The sequence below is a fragment of the Oreochromis aureus genome, linkage group 16 (assembly GCF_013358895.1).
Source record: "Oreochromis aureus strain Israel breed Guangdong linkage group 16, ZZ_aureus, whole genome shotgun sequence".
Lineage (NCBI taxonomy): Eukaryota > Metazoa > Chordata > Actinopteri > Cichliformes > Cichlidae > Oreochromis > Oreochromis aureus.
The window spans coordinates 15,109,481-15,131,438 of NC_052957.1; the positions used below are offsets into that span (position 1 = coordinate 15,109,481).

At 40.5% G+C, this 21,958-nt stretch overlaps 1 protein-coding gene across 6 annotated transcripts in view; it reads left to right on the top strand.

Annotated features, from left to right (window-relative positions):
- LOC116322865 (plakophilin-4) overlaps nt 1-21,958 on the top strand; it is an 87,546-nt gene that overhangs the window by 43,000 nt on the left and 22,588 nt on the right. For 3 of the 6 annotated variants that reach the window (XM_031743062.2, XM_039600436.1, XM_039600437.1), the window contains 3 exons: nt 6,234-6,268; nt 12,506-12,699; nt 13,104-13,668. In XM_031743062.2, coding sequence (XP_031598922.1) covers nt 6,234-6,268; nt 12,506-12,699; nt 13,104-13,668 — 794 coding nt within the window. Of the gene's footprint in view, nt 1-6,233; nt 6,269-11,954; nt 12,087-12,505; nt 12,700-13,103; nt 13,669-21,958 lie in introns of all 6 variants that reach the window. The other 3 variants (XM_039600434.1, XM_039600435.1, XM_031743059.2) reach the window with 2 other exon arrangements.

The following is a 21,958-nucleotide window of genomic DNA, read 5'->3' on the forward strand; positions in this document are numbered from 1 at the left end:
CAGCTGCAAGGAAGTTTTAACCGCAGTCTTATTGTCTTCTGCTGTAAAATGCATCCGTAGTCCTCTTCTGTCATATGTAAGCGACAGAAAGAATAAAGGCAATGAGCAGTGACAGTTGCAAATGCACAAACCAAAATACTTGCACAGTATATTTATTATTGTTTTTAGGGCTTTGTCACGTCACGTAACTGTAAATGTTAATGTCCCAAACACAGGACTATGACTAAATTATTCCTGTTTCAGAGAAACAATAATTGATGTAAATGCTTGATAATTAAAGTTGTATTACTGTTTGTTTTTTAATGTTCTGTTTTTGATGGCAAGCTATTTTTTTTTTAATTAAAACTAAAAATGAAGCACTTCAAAATTGATTTGTACCGAGGTTTCCGTGACAATGGTAAAAGCTCACGCATCGTAAACATGAATCCTGTTACAGTTGCACTTTTAGATACAAAGAAATTTAGTATCTTAAGCTGAAATGAGGGTAAATGTAAGAGAGTAAGAGAATTTGTGAGCATTATGATGGGAGTTATTTGTGTCTTTCAATCATTTTCTTTCAATGTCTGGTTTACTGAAACAGCATCCTGCTGTACTGTCTGAGTATTTTACTTGGAGTTAACCAAGCTATACTCTGATGTCTGGTTTAGTCATAAGTATTATGCCTCTTTGTAAGGTTTGATTCCTGAGTGCTGCTATAAAAATAATGAGGTCACAAATTATGTAAACTGTCTTTGCACTTGAAAGATCGGTGGTTAGATTCCCGGCTCCTACAAGTGTGTATTTAGGCACCACATTGAACCCCAAATTCCAACTGATGAGCGTGTGTGCCGAGGAGAAATGCTAAAAGTCCTGCATGAATAGTGTCAAAGTGGCCTGAGTGATCAGAAATGACAGAAAAGTGCTCTTTACTCATTATGTTGTTTGGATCATGTGGTCAGAGCTAAGGTACAGTCATCTTTTTGTTGCACTCTACACCTGTAAACACACATGTATTTTAATCTTAGAGGTTTTTCTTTCATCATATAACCAAAAAGAATCAACTACTTCTAATTATTGCTGCTACAGGTGGTTCTTCAAGCTTCTGATACATCTAGATGCATGAAACACCAGAGCTGCTGCTGCCTCTCCTTAAACATCTTGCACCATACAATGCCCTCTAGATGGGCATGTAAGGATGACAGGAGTTGTAGCTCTAGTGTAAGGTTCCACCCTACCCTTATCTATGTTTATCCCCTAATAGCTTAAATCTCTTACATACTACATCCTTCTGTATAGTGCTTTTTATGAGTGTGGGGCGAGCTATTTTCTTCACAAGTGGTCAGCAAATATAAATTCTGATGGCATGTTGCTACATTCACTCTCAAATGGGCCGTAACACAATTGGGATATATCTGGATACATGACACTTTGTTTCAAAAGTAGCTTTAATGGCTCTCTGAACTTTTCTGGCTTCCTGATAATAAGCCCTATGCCCTTAGATAGTGCATTCTTGCACTCCAGCCTGCATAACTCTAAAAAGCACCCACCTACCAGCACTGCACAGTAAGTGTCCATTTCCCCTTTGTCCCTTTTTAGAGGGGTTCAGATATACAGCAGCTTTAAGTGCTGCCAAAGAGGTGTGGACAACAGCTCTCTGAATTATACACAGCCCCAGTAATTACTTTAATTTCCTCTTTCAGGAAAATGTTGTTTGGACCACAGTTTTAATGTGTCCAACCACACTATGGTTGTTCTTTATTCGTCCATGCAAGGGAATATTTTAACAAATGATTCATATATCAAGATTAATTTTGGCAATAAAGCTTGAGGACAGAGCAGTCTTTGTTTACTCAACACTAAAATATCAAATCTTGTGTGTGCTAGACACAATGGAAATATCACCCAAATCTGTTTTGTGTAGCTTTCAGCTCATTGTCTTGATCCACTGGTCCATAAGTGACATTTGGCTTGCAAAACAAAGTGTTTTTCAGAGTAGTTGGTGGATTAAATGAGCCAAATGCCAAAATCCCAGGCAATGTTGAGCATGCAGTCGTCTTGTTGTAGGCGACTAACTGTCACTTATAAAGCATCACAAGAAAAAAACTCGACTGAATTGGCAGACACAGGTTGTTGCTGTGGTTTGATTTTAATGAGGCTTGCCCTATAGCTCGGTTGTTAGGGCTGTCAGCTTGGGACTTAAGGCTTTCCGTGTATTTGCTAGGATAGTAGTATGCTGTTTCTGTCTTCATAGCTATTAGTCACCTACTTATCTTGCCTCAGATACCACTCGGATACCTCTGTACCGCTTTAGAAATCTTTCTTTTTTTCACATTGCTAATGCTGCTGTTTGCACTTCTCTTGCCCACAAATTATGACATTTTACTGGCCTTCCATTCGCTCATTTTATCTTCTAGCGGCATTTGTCTGTGTTATCCATGTAATGGAACATGCATTTGTTGCAAACTGTTCAGCATGCAGTCCGTTCAGCATGAAATGTCTTTGGGTTGATATGCTCTCTGAGCCAAACTGTCAGAGATCTCTTTATGTTGACATGCCTGTGCTCCTAAAAAAATGCAAGCACCACCTGGATTGCTTGGATCCATCAGCTGTATTTTCTTAGTGCTATCTACATGTTTGTCTCAACATTTTGTTGCCACACCTGAGCTAAGCAACACAGAACATCCATCGATTTAAAAAAAAAAAGCTTAAGTAAAGCATAGGCATCTGGGGCCAAAGGCTATCCCAGCCAAATTTGAGCTAGAGGTACATCTTTGGGTGGTTTACCAGTCAATCACAGGCCTAACACAAACACAAGACTCATAATAACTAACTCTGGAACACACCCTTGTACAATTCAGAATTGCTAGTCAACCTCAAAAGTTTGTTTTTCTGCTGCCTTCCATTTAAAGTGGTGTCAGACTTTCCAGTCGGTGAAGTCTGAGTAGCCACACCAACCTCGATTTCGCAATTCAAGATGGCAGCTGCAAGCAAAATAGTAGTAAGACTGTAAAACGTGTAATGTTGTCCTAAAACTATTGTCCATTTGTCACTAGTTAACCCGTACATTGTGTTTATACCCAAGTATTGCTACTGATGACAAAATTTGTTTACCTTGATATGGAGAAAAAACAAAGCCTTTTTTCTGACTGCTGCTACTGGAATGTGGTTTAGTTGTGTATGACAACACTACCAGTTTCAGCTTCCTTTTATTGAGGTAAAAGGAATGCTGGCTTAGTCTGTGGGCAGAAACTGGAGCTTCCAGAGGAAACTAGTGTAGGCACAGAGGGAAAATGCAACCCTAAATGTTAACAAAATACAGTAGAGTCCCTCACAGCGCTGCAAAAGATACAAATTCACATAAATATGGTAAATAAACTCAGTAAAATATGTATCTGTCTGCAGGACTGAGCCAGCCTTGCTTCCGCTTTTCCTTCCTTTCTGTTATGAAACATCAGGATATGCACCTTCCGCTTATTTCAGTAGGAAAGAGTTGCATATTTTGGTATTTGAATGTGACACAAGGTACATGGATAGAAGCAGAAATGCCAGGTATGGGCTCATGTCCTTTATGCTCAAAAGGCACATTCTTAAAATGTCACCATAGTCTGACCCTCTGAACAAGTTAATTGAGTTTGAATGAAGTTTGAAACAATGTTATTAGCAAACAGTCGAGTCTGCAGTTTAGGATGCTTTCTATTATTTAAACTTAATTTATTCCCGATGTCTGTCGGCAAAGTCCCACCTAAATATTTACCTCTAATCATCCAGCCCTGCTCTCATCATGCAGATCACAATCAGTGTTTTGGTTGAGCTTTGTGATGTCTGTTTGAAAAAGCATTAAATTAAATTTCCTGCAAGTTAAGTGTGCAGGGCTTTTTTTTTTTTCTGATTTGTTTTTTAGTCTCTTGCATTTTCTTTTGACTGGGTGCCTTTTTTCCCACCATCATGGATGCCCTACAACCCATCTTCACCTGAAATCTACTGCTGTTATCCAGATAGTCTTATGCTAATATAAGACTAATGCATGATGTTTTAAAGCCTGTATATGTACGTGTAAATATAAACACTTCAGACTGAGAGACTAAAACCACCTCCTAGGATCCTATAAGGAAAACATACAACACCGCTTTTCACACCTTTTTTTTTTTTTTTTTTTTAAAGCATGAAGACGAATGATATGGTTGTGGTTCGACATTTGCGAGTGAATGGAGATTAGCCTCGAGCATCGAGGTCACACTGATTGGCTCAATAGCACAGCAGGACAACAGCAGAGGTGACAACACACTTGAGGGGTTCAGATTGGAGTCATTACATTTCGCGACACCTCCAGAGCTGGCCTCCGCCTTCATTTGTACAAGCAGACAGGGGGTGGCCATCAAACTTCACCTCTGGCAAACTTAACTAGAAGATGCAACCTCCACACCCAGCCAGCCTTTCATTAGCCAAAAGGACTGATGGGAAATAAAGTGTCATGTCACAGTTAGGCCTGTTGTGTATCACCATTGGCACTTTTACTCTCACTTAGCAGCGCCTTCGCTCTGCCCGCCGGTCAGCATGCAGCACGGGTGGCGCATAATCGTTACGGTAGCCATTCTTCTGCTTTATCTCCCATGCTTCAGTGAAGCTCAGCTCGCCCAACTTCCTCTTTTTAATTGCCTGCATGCTCATTAAAATTCTAAGAAAGTGCTTCTTAAAGCTCATTTAGTGTCACCTTAACTGGGAAGAAATAGCGGCAACACTTTGCTTGATATTAATGATTGGCAAATGGGAGATCTGAAAAAGAACGGGGTGGTTGCGCCGCTCCGAGGTCTCCTGCTTGGTTTCTCGTAATAACTAACTGTGGAAGAGGAGAGTGAGTGGTTTTTACCTTTGATCATTGATTTGATGTTCACACATACTTAAAATAATAAGTTTAGAGTCCTATTTAGTACCTGATAACTTGCTCGTCTGTTCCACACTGCTCTTTCTTCTTAGCTGTATTCGTTTGAGTCCAGTCCATTCGCTACAATGTTATTTGAATTTTCTCTTACATTGTAGTTAGCTTTTTAACCACACTTTGATTATTTGAAGTTTTCTAAAACAAGAAGTTACCTGCTCTAATTTAGCTTTGTTTGTTTCAGATCATGTTGTAGTTTCAGCATTGTAATAAGAATTCTAGGTTAAAATTTAGGATTATCATGATCGAGGATTTGCACTGAACTGTAACTGGCCTCTTTCTTTAAATAGAAATAAGTAGTTAAAACTGAGTAGCCTTGGTTTTTAAGTCTTGGGTTAAACAAAATATATTGTAATGGTTTTTTTTTTTTAAAAAGGCTTGCAGTCATCTGTCTACCTGGAAAAGAAAACAAATTGAAATTTAGGAAAATTAAGGCCTCCTATATACAGTAAAGCCTACAAACATCAGATGGATCTAGGACCAATGGGTTTACTACTAAAGCTAACCGTACTAGAAGCTTGTGTCATGCTTTCATGCCAAAAACGCTCTGTGCAGTTGATTGGTATAAGACCATTTATATTACTACACACTGTCACTGGATTCTTTCTGATTTTGTTGCTTGGTACTGTCTGTGTTATTCCCAAATAATGGACCCAAACTGTGATTTCTCTCTGGCTGGATCATTATTCTCCTGCATTTCTCTCTGGAGGGTGACTACCTCTGTGGGATACAGGCTCCACTGGAATAAATACTGGTATTCATGTCAGGATTATGTCAGCATGTCAGGACATTGAGCTTAAAGACAGAGGGTGTGAATGTACAATGTGATTACTTTTTGATTTACTCGGAGAGGGTTTCTCATGTGTCTGCGCTGCTTCAGCTCCCTTCAGGTTATATTCCATCCTTCGGCCGTTGACTTAGCATATTTACTAAATGAATGAAATGAATGTGGAAAAACAGCTGCCGGTCCTGCGTGTGTGTGTGTGTGTGTGTGTGTGTGTGTGTGTATAGATATATATATATTTCTTTTTTTGGCAGTGTGCAAACAAAATGCTAGCTGACTCATTTAGATTTCATCTGAGATGCAAACAGCTCCACTTTGGCGGCATCCTTTGAACCTCTAGCTGTTTTATCTCAAAAGCACTGATTACCATCTCTAATCTTGTTGTAAAAGGCACAAGTAGATGAGGCTCCAAGGTGTCTCGTCCAGATGATTTCACTCACATCTTCCACTGTGGTGTCTGTGGTTTGTAGTGCATTTATTCACCTTTTCATCTGTTGTTGTTTTTTTTTCTTTTTCTTTTTTTCTCCCACACAGCTCATCTGAGAAGTCCCTACCTTGGAGAACTGCAGGTAATTACTGAAATGCTATTGCTGCTCATAAAATAATTTCTCATTTTACGCTGTGTCCGTTTACATTTATATTTGGTGTCTTTTATATCGGCGTATTTGCAGGAGTAATCAAGAATTGAAGCAAACACTCCCCCATTTGAGTCTGCACCCAGACCTGAAATTAGTCAATAATTAGTTAATAATTACACATGCCGCAGTGCTAAAACATTATGGGCCACAAGGTTCACCTACTTTCTCAAGGGCACTGACTGCTGTGGTTATCATTTATACTACAATACATTGATTATTCAGATAAGCTCTCTGCAGGTTTCAAACTAAAAGTATATATTAAAATATTTCCTATTTAAAACTGATTATTTTCTTTTTGGACCTGTTAGAACCTGAGAGAACAACATGCAGTTTATGCAGTGTTAGTGAGTTATATCGGCTAAGCTAAGTGCTTTTCAATTCTCCCTCTGCAAAGCTAGGGCTGTGCATGTAGCTAGACTTCATAAAATATACGTTTTGTGTGTTTGTGTGTGTGCATGGTGTGCAGTACAGACATGTTTTACATTTCCACAATAATTTGTGCTAATACAAGTGTTTTCAACCGCGCAATTGACAGCCCCAGGCATGTTCTTGTGTTAATAGTTACTTAAGCAATTTCTGCCCACTCAGATGAAACGCCATCATTGGCAGGTAGCAGAAGACTCTCTCTCAAGACCCCGTTGGTCTGTTTGTTTAGCCCGCATCTTTCAAGGATGTTTAGGAGACAACAGATAATGGATTAAATTTACTAATGTCTTTCATGGCTTATTAATTGCATAGTGGAAGACTGACTTTCCGCAGTGGTCATTAATCTTTTGTTTTCGATCCCATCAAAAGAGCCTATGGGGGGGTTACACTTGTACATATGCAGTGGGAATATTAATATCACATGGGTTTCTCGTTTTCTGCCCGAGTCCCAATTTCCGTGCTGAATCCATTTCATTAGGGTTACAACTGAGTCGGGTACTAATCGGTGCCATTGTATTTCTTTGTATTGATTTCTCATTGTGTTGTAGATGATAAATGATAGTCAGATGCAGTAATGTACTTTGTCCAATCTAAATGAGTTGAACTCAAAATGTGTGGCACAGAGTGTAATGGGCCACAGTTTTCTCTGAGGCTTATTGGCCTCATGAGCCACCGTACATCTCCACCGACTGAGAGATCGGAGGGGAAGTGTTACTGTAGAAAGAACTGACTTAGCCTCAGGAAAAGTCAGTGCAGTCCCACCTTGTACATCTGCAAGAAGAGAGCAAGCACCCCAGAAATGGAGCTTTCTCCTTTTTCTGTACCTCGTCTGTCTGTCTGTGTTTCGATCCCTACTCTTTATCAAACATGCATTTGTCTTCATGCTGGCAGTTCAACATGTCAGTATCATGTTTGACTTTTTAATACTTTATTTAATGATCATTGTTTTGAAGATAAAAGGCAGAGGCAGTTTTATATGTAGAGTATAGCTAGGTGATAAGTATACAGTGATTGGGTTGTTATTGTTGTTTAGGTGGAAAATTGGAAGCTTGGGATCATCTGCTAAAATATTATTCTTCAGAAAGTGTTCCTAATACCCCAAAACTTGTAATGCTTCTTTTGTGAAAAACGTTCCTTTTTTGTCAGGCAGCTTATCTTTTCCAAAGCAAAATGATAAGTCGTTCCTGTAAGTCATTGTAAAATGGCACAGGTTGTTTTTCTTCTGTGAGCGAGCTGTGCACTGTTCGGTTTCCATAAAGCAGAAACTGAGTAAAGACCTGACATTTTAGAGATCACAAACCCATCTGGGTAAATATTCAGTAAGCATAATTCAGGATTAGGAAGAGGCACCTCTTCACCAGTAATCTGATTACATATATACAAGACTCTCTACCAAGAACAAGAGTATCAGGCTGCATTCCCACATATAATGAAACAGAGATCCATTCAGACAATTACATTTATTGTCGAATACATTTTTACAGTTTCTGATTCACCAGAATAACTTCCTTATAACTTTTCTTCCTCGGGTAAATCATTGGTCAGATCTGTTCACCATGCAGTACTTTATGAAATGATTCTTTGTGTATAATTTGTGTCATAAAGAAATCTTCTAAGGTAGATGGAGAGGGAAGATTCATGTCATTAGACTGCCCAGCCAGTATAAAATTTCACAGTTGAAGATATTTTAAAAAATGCTTTGAAGGTATGCCAAACATAGTCCCAAGTTCTTCAAAAGACATAAAATTATTGCTGATCACTGTAGAGATCAGTCCTGGCTGTACGCTGTATTGTCCAAGACTCGTGGGTCAGCTTTACCTGGTCAACAAAAACATGATCAAAAAATTAGGAATAAACAACTTTTAAAAAAATGTGCAATGTCACCCCGTGACATTTTTAATGTGTTTTGGAAAAATCAGTATGCAGTGTTGTGTTTTACAAGCTATTACAGCATAAAATCACAGAATAAATGGGCAGACACTACAGCTTTGACACTGCCTGATATGTAACAGCAAATGTAACCACCCTGCAAAGTGAAATAATAGTGCTTGAAACCAGCAGTTATTGTCAGATCATCACAGAGGCACCTGGCCAGCTGTCCACTTGAATACACTCCACACCTCCTGAATGCCTAGAAGACAGAAATATAACTCTGTATATGGATGGATGTTTTCTATAACTATAATAGATTTAAGAGCCATTTCTTATTTGATGTCTGAAGGGAGAAAAATTCCCAGATTTTACATATTGCTGATTGATAGCTGCGCAAATACAGTCTCAATATATCGCAGTGTGTTGCTGGGTGGAGTGATACCTCTTCTAATTACTTATTTATTCATTTGTACATACATCATTCCAGTGCTGTAATAAGCGTGTTCACACGAGACATGTGCTTGTGTGTTTATTTCAGGTGGATAAATTACCTATATTTACAGAAAGAGGTAAAATGTTCAGCTAACAATATTTAAAAGGAGAACATTTTTATATTTAACCTGCTGCTGCTCCCTCAGCGTTGGCTCCGCATGCATAATTCTTCACCTGTGATGTAACATTGTAAGCCAACAGACTTGAGCTTTGCTGGTCCTAGAAGACAGAGTCACAGGAGTACCATATAACTGTCCCATTGACCCAAATAGAAAGTGGGCGTGAGGGTTTCTGGCACACAAATGAAACACTGTTGTGTGCAGCAAAATGTAGCTGATATCATAAATAAAGTAAAGAAAGTATTTATTGGAGTGGTAAAACAGGTTTTGACTGAAATATGATATTCGACGATCTCTCCTCTCCCCTTAATGACAAGTTTTGACACCTCATTATAAATCAATAAAGAATTTGATGACCATTTGAGTAGTTTCTTTTTTTTTTTTTTCAATGGGCAGCTCATAGGCAGAGACCAACCTCGCTATCTTCTGATGGAAAATCTGGGATTTTGTTCTATAAGCAACCCTGCAATATGACAGAAAGCACTCTGTTCAGAGAAGAGCTTCAAGGGTTATTCCTAGTAGGCTTTCGAGGGGAAAAGAGGCAGTCGGAGCCAAATCCTAGAAGATTATTATTCTACATTCCCACTTGGCTACTTTCCGCTGCTCCCTTGCCACAAGGAGCCGCTACGGAGGGTACGTGGCCAGGGTTACCCTTTGTAACACAACCCCAAAGGGGATTTGTGTCACCAGCTACAAACAAACCAGTGTTGACCACTACATCGTTACTACTCCATGCAACACTTATGTTTTCATTTAAAACACCTTAGTCCTCACAAATACGGACCCGCAGTATACAAGAAAAGTCACCCACAGAGGACGCCAAGCATTTTCCATTATCTCAGCATTGACCAGTGGTACGCACAGAAGGACACACAGCATGTAGTCTCAATAATAAAACAAAAGCTAAAGAACCAGCTAAAACTAAATCATTATTGGGTGCCGAAATAATACTGTTTCAATATTTGTAACATTGATTTTTTTTTTAAAAAAATTTTCCCACTGTTTGGCCCTTTCTTGCCTTTTGCATCCTTGGTAGATTGGTAATACAACTTTTTATTTTTTTCACTTTAATACCTGGGCTCTAATCCTGTATGTGCTCATATCGATTTTCAGCCTTGGTGTCAAAATATACTTTTCTCATACGTGACGTCCCAGTGTCACTCTTTCCTTTCCTCTGAAAATCCAGTTTCTGCATCATTTTCCAGCACATTAATTAGCTGGGGACACAAACCAGAAAGATGCTCTTTAAATCCAGGGAAATAAATTGTTTGGGGAAAATAGGAAACGCATGAGTTGATTGTTTGGGTTCTGCTTGGTGCTGCCCAGTTTACAGACACTCTACATTCTTATCTAATGCATTGTTAATAGACAAGAAAATGTAAAAATTGGGGGCAGAGCGCTTAGACATCTACTAGTGGGATTAGCAAAGCAAGGGCAAGCAGTAGAGATAAATGTTGAGCTGTAAAATAAGTTTTGAAATTCACTGCTGGGGCCTAAATGTAAGAAGTGGCCGCTGCTCCCCTCTTTAGTCAGTAGTCGTGGGGAAAAAATAACTATTCGAAATAGATTCACTATGTGTGTAATCTTCTACACAGATCAAAAAGGCTTCGGTTTCCCTCCGCACTTGCGCTCTCTGTCTCTTCCAGTTTCTCATCTATTTTGCCTTTTTGGCATATTATTTATCAGACAGAGTGAGCGCTTGGTACAAAATGTCCTAAACAACATGCTGTGTGTGTACCAGACTAAGAGTCACTGTCAGAATTCAGATTGTTGAGTTGTTTGATGTCTTTGGCTAATAAATGCCTTTTCATCTTTGTTGCAAACTTAAAAATACACACACAAAAATGTGAGCGAGTATCCATGTATTAAATTGCACTGACACAGTTGACACAGAGTTTGTTGCAGACTGGACTCTCTGAAGCCACATGGGGGATGCCTCTCTCACAACAGGCCACCCCCACTGTGCTTTCTGACAGTCTGACCCCAGATCTGCTTTGATCTGCTTTGACTCAATCCCTTCAGTAAATAGGCAAGCACCTTTAGTCTTCCAAAGGTGGGAGTGCAAAGATGCCAGGTTGTCAAATGCACAAAGCCTACATGTCAACACATTTATTCAACAGGTCAGTTTTGACAACAAGGCGGCTCAGTCGCAGGATTCAGCTTTCATTCACACGCTAGCTAACCGGGCAGGATTTGACAAACTCAGACCACCAATGTTTGTCTTCTTCTTTCCCTTCATTCACTGCCAATTGTTCTAGTGATTGCAGAGGAATCCATTGACTCTGGTCACGCTTAACTAGATTGTGACTGTGGAGAAACATTGTGCACAGAGACATTAGACAGCTAATTTCGGCTTCTGTTTGCCTCGCTCGTTGTTGCCATGCATGACGCGAGAGGGGATGCAGGGAAATGTTAGAGCTGTGAAATGATTTAGAGCATGGCTGTATACACAATTGAAGTGACATGCTGCCCAATTTTGACTTCCCAAATTAGTATGGCAGTAAAATTTAATGACTCCAACTGTATACAAGTGTGAAACTAATGTTGCTGAAATTACAGTCTTATTGTTTGCTTTCAGTTCCATAAAATATTGACTGCTTTAACGACTATTGTAAACTCTCAGCCCCCAAAACCAAAAACTGTGAGATTATTTCAGACCTGAAGCTCCACCTCTCTGCCTGACTTTCTGCTCTGCCGTGTCTTCTCAGATGCCTCTGCCTCGGGGGACACAAAGTCTCGGGTGACTGACAGCTCCCAGTCCCCGAGGTACCGCATCAGGACGGAGTCAGAGCAGGTGTCTCTGTACTCCCCGGAGCAGTCCTCCCTTCATGAAAGTGAGGGTCTGTTGTTGCCTTCTCTCTGTATTCTGCAGCCCTCTCTTCTGCTCGCTTTCTCTTGCCTCAGCGTTGTTCCACTACACTGATGCTAGTTTTGAAAACAATTTTCTTAAATTTTATACCTTATGATTACACTCTTTATTTTTTGTCTTTCACTGTTATATTCTTTAGGATAAACTGTTATCAGTATAATCATAAGGTATAAAAGGCTGGATGTTTACCATGGCACACTGAGTAATAGCTTAACAAAACTGTTACCCACCCCCCCTGCTGTGCCATTTGTCATTAGTAAGGCTATCCTAAGTAAAGGTCACATCTGTTATGAAACCCTTTATGATGTGTCCCGGTGCCTCTAACCGGTCTCCATACTCTTCCCCCAGCATTTCATTCTCGTGTGTCGTTTTTCTCTCATTATCTCTCAGGATCTGCAGGGAATTCGTGTAGCTCAGCTCAGATGAACTCGTACTCGGACAGTGGTTACCAGGATGCCAGCAGCAGCTACCTCAGCAGCCAGAACCTGGGCAAGGCTGAACTAAGGGTGCAGCATTCCTTCCCCGGTGCCGGCACTGGCACACTGATGAGGAATGCCAGGGCTGAGGGACAGGCTTCAGCCCAGGTACTGACGGTTGTCTAAGTCAAGATTTATCTCATCGTCTTGTTCAAAGGGTCGTGAAGTTTAATTGCTCCAGAATTGCTGTTGAGTTTGTTAGTGATTTATGGCTTTAATGCACAGAGGGATCGAGCACCACAACCTAATCACGCTTCTTACAGCTTTGTATATGGAGACTGCTGAGAAACCAAATGGCGCCGTCACACAACAGAGGAGGGGAGCACTAGGAAAATAAATATGTCCCAGAGTAAAGTCATGCCCTGTAATGAATTGTTTTATGCAATGTTGTTTTATGTAGCATGTCATTATTATTTCACAGGTCAGTTTATTGGAGTACATCATTTTATAGCTCCTCCTGGATGTAAACTAAACCACAGAGCCTTTTTATTTTTTTTTTCTCTTGCTTGCAGGTCACAACAACAGTGCCTGGCCGAGCTATGCGAAGGGTCAGCTCAGTGCCTTCTCGCTCTCACTCGCCAGCCTACGCGAGCAGTATGTCCCCCTCCCGTGGTTCCCTGCGTACCTCAGTTGGCAGTGCCTACGGCTCCCCCATTGTTACAGAACCCAAACCCCTCTCCGCCATCTATTCTACAACATTGCCCTCTGCCCAGCGAACCAGTACTACGGGCGGCGGTAGCAGTGGCTCACCCTACAACACTCAGAAAAACTCCCCCGCCGCACTGCGTCGCATGGGCTCCACAAACTCTCGATCTAGCCGCACCACCTCACCCTACCAGGCCTCGGCAGGGTCACCCTCGGGCCGTATGGGCTCACCTCTGACAATGGTCGACAACGTCAACCCTCCGCTGACTAAACAGCCTACTCACACTTCGTCTCCAGTCAGGGCTAGTATGACTGCCGTGCCCCAGCACTACAGCTCCACTCTGCCCCGCTCCGTGCTCCACAACACCGACCCCTACGGACCCCAGAGTTACGACATTTACGAGAGAATGACGCGACCTGACAGCCTCGCAGGTGCTCCGCTGCACACACACACATGCACACACATACTTGCTCTATCCGGTGGATCAGTATTTTATATATATTCTCAGCATAAAATTACTGACACTTTAATATAAAGTCTGCTAACAAAAGTTACAAGTGTTTTGTGTGTTGTTCCTCCTTTCTTGGCATGTTAAACGATACAGTTATGTTTGCTTTGTGCAGACAGGGATGCACACTTGTATAATTATTTCTCAGGCATGTTTCTGACTCTTTTGTTTCATTTACTCAAGCTGAAAGGAAAGAGTGAATGCGAGGTCAGTGGTTGCCCTGGAGTGTCGCCAAAACATAGTTCCTGCTCAAAGACAAATATTGGCTCAGAGTATAACAAGCTGCTTATCATAGTTGGTATTGCTGTTAACCATAGACTAAGAAACCAAGTCTAGGAATCGGTATTCATTAGCTTTTTTGTTACAAGTTATATAAAGACTATGCTAATTGAGTGCTCTCAAGCAAAAACACTTTAGCATTAAACAGCTTGTGCAGATCACACGTCTCCTTTACCGATTACATTCTGATAGAGACCAAGTTATTATTATTTGAAAATCTGCCTTTAAACTATATTGTGTCAGAGGAAGAACTAAGTTTAAATTATTTCCAGGCAGCTTCACTTGCCTTTTCTGGTTTTAAATAAATCAGTTGCTTCAGTTACCACACCTAAAAGAGGTGCAACCTTGCACAAGCACAATTCACTTATGCTACAGTCACACAAAAGAAAACAGTAGTTGGCACGGTTATTACGACCGCATGCAACAACTTCGATCCGATTGCTTTTGAAATGGTTGCTTTGACGAAATTTCAGATTTGTAACTAGTGTGAATGAGGCGAGAGGTTTAACTACCGAACGCCACAGAAACCATGATTTTCAGCTGCCTTTAGTTTTGTTTTATGTGAGAATCAAGGCTACTGCTTGATATTACGTATGTGTGGCATTCATTCAGGGAAAAAACAGTTTTTGTTTTGTGGTTAAATAACTGACAGAGCATTTAATCATAAACACAAGGTGCCCCCGTGTAGTGAAATAACAGGAAGTGAAGAAAACGATTCCACAAAACGTGATGGCATTCCTTCAAATCCATTATTCCGATGAGTGCATTATCCAGGCTATGTTGTGGGCAATCACTGAGGCAGGAAAGGGGGTGGCTTTGTGTGCGTGAGAGAAGTATGCCAGAGATCAGGAAGATAATTAATTGGAAAGCGTGCCTGTGCAAACTAGTTTGTCATTCTTAAGAGAATCCTGAGCAAATGAGGCAAAAACAAGAGCTGACTAGTGTTTTCTTGCTAAACTCACGTATCTTGTCCTGGTGTTTTCCACACAGCAGCAAGAAGGGATGGACGGAGATCAGCCTGCAGCCTTTCATTTTCTGCTCCTATTTTCTGTAGAATCTCCAGGACATTAGATCATAGTCTAGACAAATAATGACAACTACAGATAACCATGATTATTCAGTGGGAATTTCAAACTGATGAAACACTGCTCCGCTTTTGGTTTTGCCTCCACGTCATAAAATAACACGTTACTCAGAAAATCAGTGTAGTGTTACTTTGAGGTTAACTGACACTTATTTCCTCTTGACTTGATGCTGCCTTGGGATTTTTTTCAGATGCCCTCGTTGACGGTGACGTACAAGGTGAATTTGTTTTGTTTTGGTGGTTGCGTTACTTCAGCTCATCATCTGTTGTGTTTACATAAAGGTGCTGTGTGTGTGCACAACTTCATCTTATTTATTTTATTTGTGTCTAATGCTCACGTATGACCAGTTGCAATTTTTACATTCTAACAAGCACACGTGCATTGTAGCAAGATCACTGGGAACGTGCTGCTAAATAACTTTACATAAAACTGTTATGTAATGTATTAGCTATCCTCGTAAAATTTTAAGGGCAATACTCGCGCTTCAGGTAAATTCTGCAAACTCTGAAAGTTTAGTATTGCTTCAAATTTCTGAAGGAACACACGGTGCTTTAAGATGAAAAGGTTCAGCTGCATAATGGAACGTATTTTTATTCATTTTGCTTGTAGCGCATCAACCAGATATTTATGATAAAAAATTAACTGGCGAAATAATTTTTAATTGAGCGAAATTGCCTTTGCATCTGTTTGAATCGCATGGGATAATAACCAAAAAGGCAGAAGTTAATGATGGCAGCTGGGTGTCGACTGTGGAAGTGTAATGAAAGGTCAGTCTTGGCCTTGCTGCTAGCTGTTTCTCGTGGCCGCATGCTGTTTCTTTCCTCAGTGGGATGGAACTGTCTTTACATGTTTTAATTTTGGGTGAATTTGTTGTTTTTCCAGCCTTTTATTAAACATCACAGGCCTTTCCACATGCATTTGTATTAATTTATTACACTAGCCTGACTTAGCGGTAGTTCAGAGCTTATCATTGTTACTGTGGAAATGTTCTTAAAGTGAGATTGTTTTTTATTACCCAGACTCAGTGCACACACAAACACAGATGTTGCTACTTTGACTGATGATGTCTCCAGCGGAGCCAAAGGGTTGTCAGCCTCCTGAGCAGTGTAACAGTAATAGTAGAACCACTTCACTCCTCGGTGTCCACAGCTGTCTGCCTGTGTGTGTGAGTCGTCAAGGGAGTATAAATCTGGCCAACAAACCGAGCTTTCTGTTCCTTCTGCTTTCCTTCATTTCTTTGTCACCTTCTTTGTCCTCCCTCTTACAGTCTTCCTTTTTGTCACAAACACATCATCTGCACTTTGCAGTAATTTTTCACAAGTGTCCGATGAGCCGTAGTAGAAGGAAATGGGACCATCACACAATCAGACTCAATTGCAAGCATTTGGCAAACACCATCCAGCAGCCTGAACTTGATGTTGTAGCTCTCGGTGGTTTTCTGTCAATATCTATCAGAAAGTGTTTTTCCTCCCCCTCCTCCTCACCTTTTTCTTGGTTCATCACACACTTTTTGGTTCTCTCTGCTGCCTTTTTGTCACACTTCTGTCCACCTTTTTGTGCTTCATTTGTGCCCTTTCTCCTCCCTCCACTCTTCCGACCACTCACCCACCTGGCTCCCCTCCCTGCGCTGTCACTGGCATGATGTCAGAGCTTCCCTCTGCTGCTGAAAAATGGAAAATGAAGATAAATTGTCCCTAATAATGTGCTCATTACGCTCCATGTCCCTTTCAGAGAGGAAGGAAGAGAAAGGGAGGGAAAATAGCACATCTCCATGTCTGCATTTTCATTTCGCCATCCAGGCTACCGGGGTAGTTTTAGCTGTGGTGCAATCGAATTTTTACCCCTTTAGGAACTTTCATGCGTAATGATTTTCTGATAATCATCCCAGTTTTCTTTGAGGAGTTCAGTTTGTTTAGAGAGGGTTCTTGAAATGTATTTTTCTTGAGGGATACATTCAGCTGCATCCATTTAAGTGTTTGTTTCTCCAGGGAAAGCACGCGCCAAGCCGCCACCGCCCTTTATCCAGCCTCTGCCAAGTGTAATCTGTTAAAGCCACGGTGAGAGGACTGAGGGGGAGAATTAAATGACTATAACGCAGCAGGAATGTGGGCCATTCATCCTCAATAGACAGCAGTATGTTATTTCTCCCTGACAATTTGCAGATGCCTTTAGAAGTGACTGCAGCCCTTCTATCGGGGGAACCGAATAAAGAAGGCAGACAGATTAGTCTCTGCTAAGGTTGTTTGAATGTTGCTACTTTCAGGAGTCAGGCTGCTGAGAGGCAGAGATATGCATGAAGGTTCCTGCGCCTGGGAGATTCTCTCCCGCTCACTCGGTCACAGCTGTGCCAAAAGCTCTGTTTATGTGGCTAGGCTTTACATGGAATGAGAGGTCTCTGGTGGTCCTAGACAGCCTCATTAACCCTCTTTTCATTCATCCTCTCTTTCCCATCCCCTCCTATACTCTCGGCTGCTTTCTTTTCCCGCCTTTCCTTATGTCTTCCCACCACCTCTTCTCTCTCCATCTCCTCACCCTCTCCTCACCCTCTTCAAACCTTTGAACAAGAGAAGCTGAACTGATTTCCTGCCAAGCTGCTGCTAGTGGCTATTGTGCGCACAGCTATGGCGTGAAAGGCTGCCTGCACTATTGAGTGCACACAGTGGCAGAATTTTTCTTCCTTGCTCTGTTTTACTACTTCCTTCCAACCTTAGTTTATGTCTTTGTTTATATGGCCATGGAGTGGAGAGTCAGAGCTTGGGCGTTTCTTTAGTTTTTAGGGTTTTTCAAAAAAAAATTTTTATAGGAAACACATAAACAAAACAGACAAGCTTCTGTAGGTTATGATATATTTTAGTTTTACCTTATTTCAACCCTCTTTATTTGACAACACTTTGAAGTTTACAAAAAATACTTTCATTAGTGAGGTGAAAATCAGTCAAAAACATTCAAATCTTCAATATATAAATGAAGTCCACAGCCTTGTTTAAACCTTTCCATATTTCAAGGATGTTTGCAGCACTCGCCATCATTTAATTTATTGCTGCGCGATGGCTAAAAAGCCAGTCTCTAAATTTAATTTGGAGAAAATGTTTTAAAATCTGTCATAACCTTGACAAAAAACTGGGTGCTTTGTCAACACTACTTTACCCAAAATGGATTGCACTTGTTCTGATCTCGTCCATAAAATGCTCTTGCTATCAGAGAGCACTTAGAAGCTAGGACACCGTTTTCCCCCGAGCTTTCAGGTCAAGGTCAGACTGTGATATTTTGGCAGGAAATGCTCATTTACTTGCAATTTAGACTTGGTTTGATAGAATTTAATCTGTATTTGTGTGTTTAGTTGATTCATTAGGGGGAAAGACCTGCCCACTGAGCCTGGTGATGAGTTGACCTTAAAGGGGAGTTTTTCTGCTCAATTCCAGCTCCGTATTTTAGTTTATGGGTTCTGTATGATACACAGTTTAAATACAAATCTGTATCTATCTAATACTGGGCTTTAGTGCATCCCCCATTGTCCATCTCCTTTCCTTCTCGCCAACTTTCTTCTTATTGGTTGGCCCTTATAAACGGAAGGTTTGAACAGCAGGTGGTTTGCCTGCTATGCTCACGGGTATAAAACTGTGTGGCTGAGATAACCGTATTAATTACATCCCATGTCTGTGATCTCAAAGATATTCAAGAGTTGGAGAAATTCTCTTAAGCCGAGCCTTTAGAGCAGTCTGAAGCCTAAGCTTTCGGTTCACAGGGATTATTTTCATATATCTTGTTATTTAAAACTTTGGACATTTTAAGCATAGACCACTGGAACTGCACATGTGTGACAGAAAATAAGGAAAATCTGTTTTTTTTGTTTTACAACTTCTGCTAGTATCAGCCAGTAACTTGGACTGCAACCATTATTTCGATAAAACTACACCATTAAGCTAGTTAGTTGATTCTCTGCATGTATATTCAGATTGAGGTTACCAGGGTCCCCAAACCAGCTGCCCAATCCCCCATCCTATGCTTGCCTCAGTGCATGCAAAGGCTCTGTGTTTCAGAGGTCAGCCTCAGTCTAGTCTACCATCTACATCTGAAATTTGTACTCGTCTTGCCCCCAGAGTCTCTCTGCTCACAAATGAGGCAAATATGTTTATTTATTAATGTCCTCAGTCTCAAATTGTGACAAGACTCCCTCATTTAGCTGGTTCTGCATGGCAGAGCTCGTGTTTAGCAGCAGTCTGTGCCTGAGCTCATGCAGTTGGAGAGGACCCAAGTGACGTTTGGGGGCTTGTGAAATGTGCAATAAGCAGCAAGTTGCCAACTGTATACTGGCCCACTGGGGTTCACAGTTTAGTGAGCTTCAGTGATGTGAGGTTTAAAACAAACATTACTTAAATGGTGTTTGTTTAGGTTTGTTTGATGAGAATGGAGATTAAAGAGGAGCAAACGCCTTTATGTCCACGCTGTCCTCTACAGTTCATCGGACCAGTTTATTTTTAATTGGTCTGTAAAATAAAAATAAAGAAGTTTGGACTCTTAACCTTTTTTGCGATCTTCAAAATGCAACGGTAAAAGCACGACTATTATTCTGCTTCTTGTTATGTCACAGCAGAATAGCTCAGTTCTGAGTTTAACTTGATTAGGGGATGATTGGGTGAGACATGCTATAATTGTGGTCCATTTTCAGACATTAGCCCTTGGTTATTTTGATAGAAATTTTGCAGCCCATTACCCCCTCCTGTTTAAATTAATAGGGCCCCTTTTTTTAATCAGATTTTTCATCCATTTTCTTTTCCTTCTTCAGTACAAATTCGACTTCAAATGCACTATCCTCTCCTATCGATTGTTTCAGTTAACCAGTTTGTGTTTTGGGGAGCAGGGAGATGAATTTGCTTTTTCAAGTTTGAGTTGGTGTAGAGTAAGAACAGATGGTGCAAGTGTATCTGCAGACATGCACATTATATTGGAGCCAAAAGTTACTCTTCCAAAGTTGCGTCATAACATTATAACCACCACAACTTTTGTTGACATCTCATCGTCTCTTTAAAACATAACTAAGAACGCTTTAATCATGTTCTTATGTTCCTTGAGAAAATGTCAACATGTCAAGTTTTAACTTCTTTGTGGTTACATATTAAGGTATTACAAAGGCCTTTTTTAAAATTATTTTTCTTTTTATATACTCTCATCCAGTCAGGGCAAAAAGAAAGATCAAAACCTGTGTCAACTCTTCTTTTTACACACTGGGACATAATAAAAATGAAAGTCCTAAAACCAGGTAAATATAACCTCCAATGAACTATAAAACATGGCATATTGCACATCGATTTAACAAATCAAGTGTTTTTAAAAAATAAATGAAAACTCTCTTATTACTTCCATAGGTAGGTACATAGTAGCCAGTAGAGGCAGTAGCAGTGCTGCTAATCAGATGTACTCGATTGAGCATCTGTGAGGGACCAAGCAGCCAAGGCATAGAGGACACAGGCAAAGAAATGTCTTCAAAAAGGGTTTTCTTTATTTTAACCCTCAAAAAGTTCAAAAACGGCAAATTCAAAAACCTAATTAGCAGGCACATAAAAGAGGTCAACCAAATATAACTCTACAAAAAGTAATTTCCAGAAGCTTAAACAAACAAAGTGGACACAACTCACAAACTGACCTAATTACAAAGACACAAGAGGGTAGCTTTTATAGTGGTTTGGCCAAACCATTTACACACAATAGGGGGAAAACAAAAACACACACTAATATTAACTAAACACAGAATAACCTAAGTAAACCTAAAACAGCCCTGCTCCTGGTAAGCACATTGTTGGTCCTGCTGAGCAGGCATTTTGTTCCCAGAGTCCTCAGCCACGCCTTTTGCCAAGACAGGAAACGACCACCGCCCAAAACCAGGTAACGCAAAGAAAGAGAAACATAATTAATATAACAAAACATTTTTAGAAAAACCACACAATGCTAATATGTGCACGCCTCAATATCAGTGTTAGGTTTAACCAAATGATTAATGAATTATGTTAATGAAGAAAACTGCAAACCAAACTAATAAAGTGAACAAACGGACTGATGCCATGTGTGGCTGATGCCATCACAGCATCAGAAGTCTGAGTACCTCTGTAAAATTTCTGGTTTTGTCACTTTGCTGACTGGAGCTCTCAGGTGTGTGTTAACACATAGCCAAGTAGAGAATACATCAGCCATGATCTTAAAGGAGCAATTGATGCTGCCCATGAATCTCAGCAGGGTTTTAAGGTCATTTCCAAACAATTTGAAGTCTACATTGAAAAAGGTTAATCACGAGTGGAAAACATTCAAGACGGCTGCCAATCTTCCCAGGAGTGGGCGTCCCAGAAAATTCAACCCAAGGTCACATTGTGTAATGCTTAGAGAAACTGCAAAATAACCCAAGAAGTACATCTCAGACTTTTAACTACATGAGTTTGCACAATTAGTAAAGTACAATTAAAAAAAGAAAAAACCCTGCATGAAACAAGTACTGGTTGCTTTTCTCTTTAAAAAGAACACGGCAGCACAGCTTAGCTTTTCAAAGCTGCAGCTAAACAAACCACAAGACAAGATGGTTGGCCATAATGCACGGCAGCACATTTGGCAAAAAAAACCAACCCAAAACAAAACCTCACCACAAACATCTTGCACCAACAGTGAAGCACGGGGGTGGATAATGATGGTTTGGGTTTGTTTTGCAGCTGCAGGACCTGTGTGCTTTGCAGTCTTTGAGTTGACCATGAACTCCTCTGTGTTCCAAAGTGTTTTAGAAACAAATGTGAGGCCATTTGTCCAACAGATACCTCAGCCTGATTGAGACGCTGTGGCTGGACCGTAAGAGAGCTGGAAATAAGA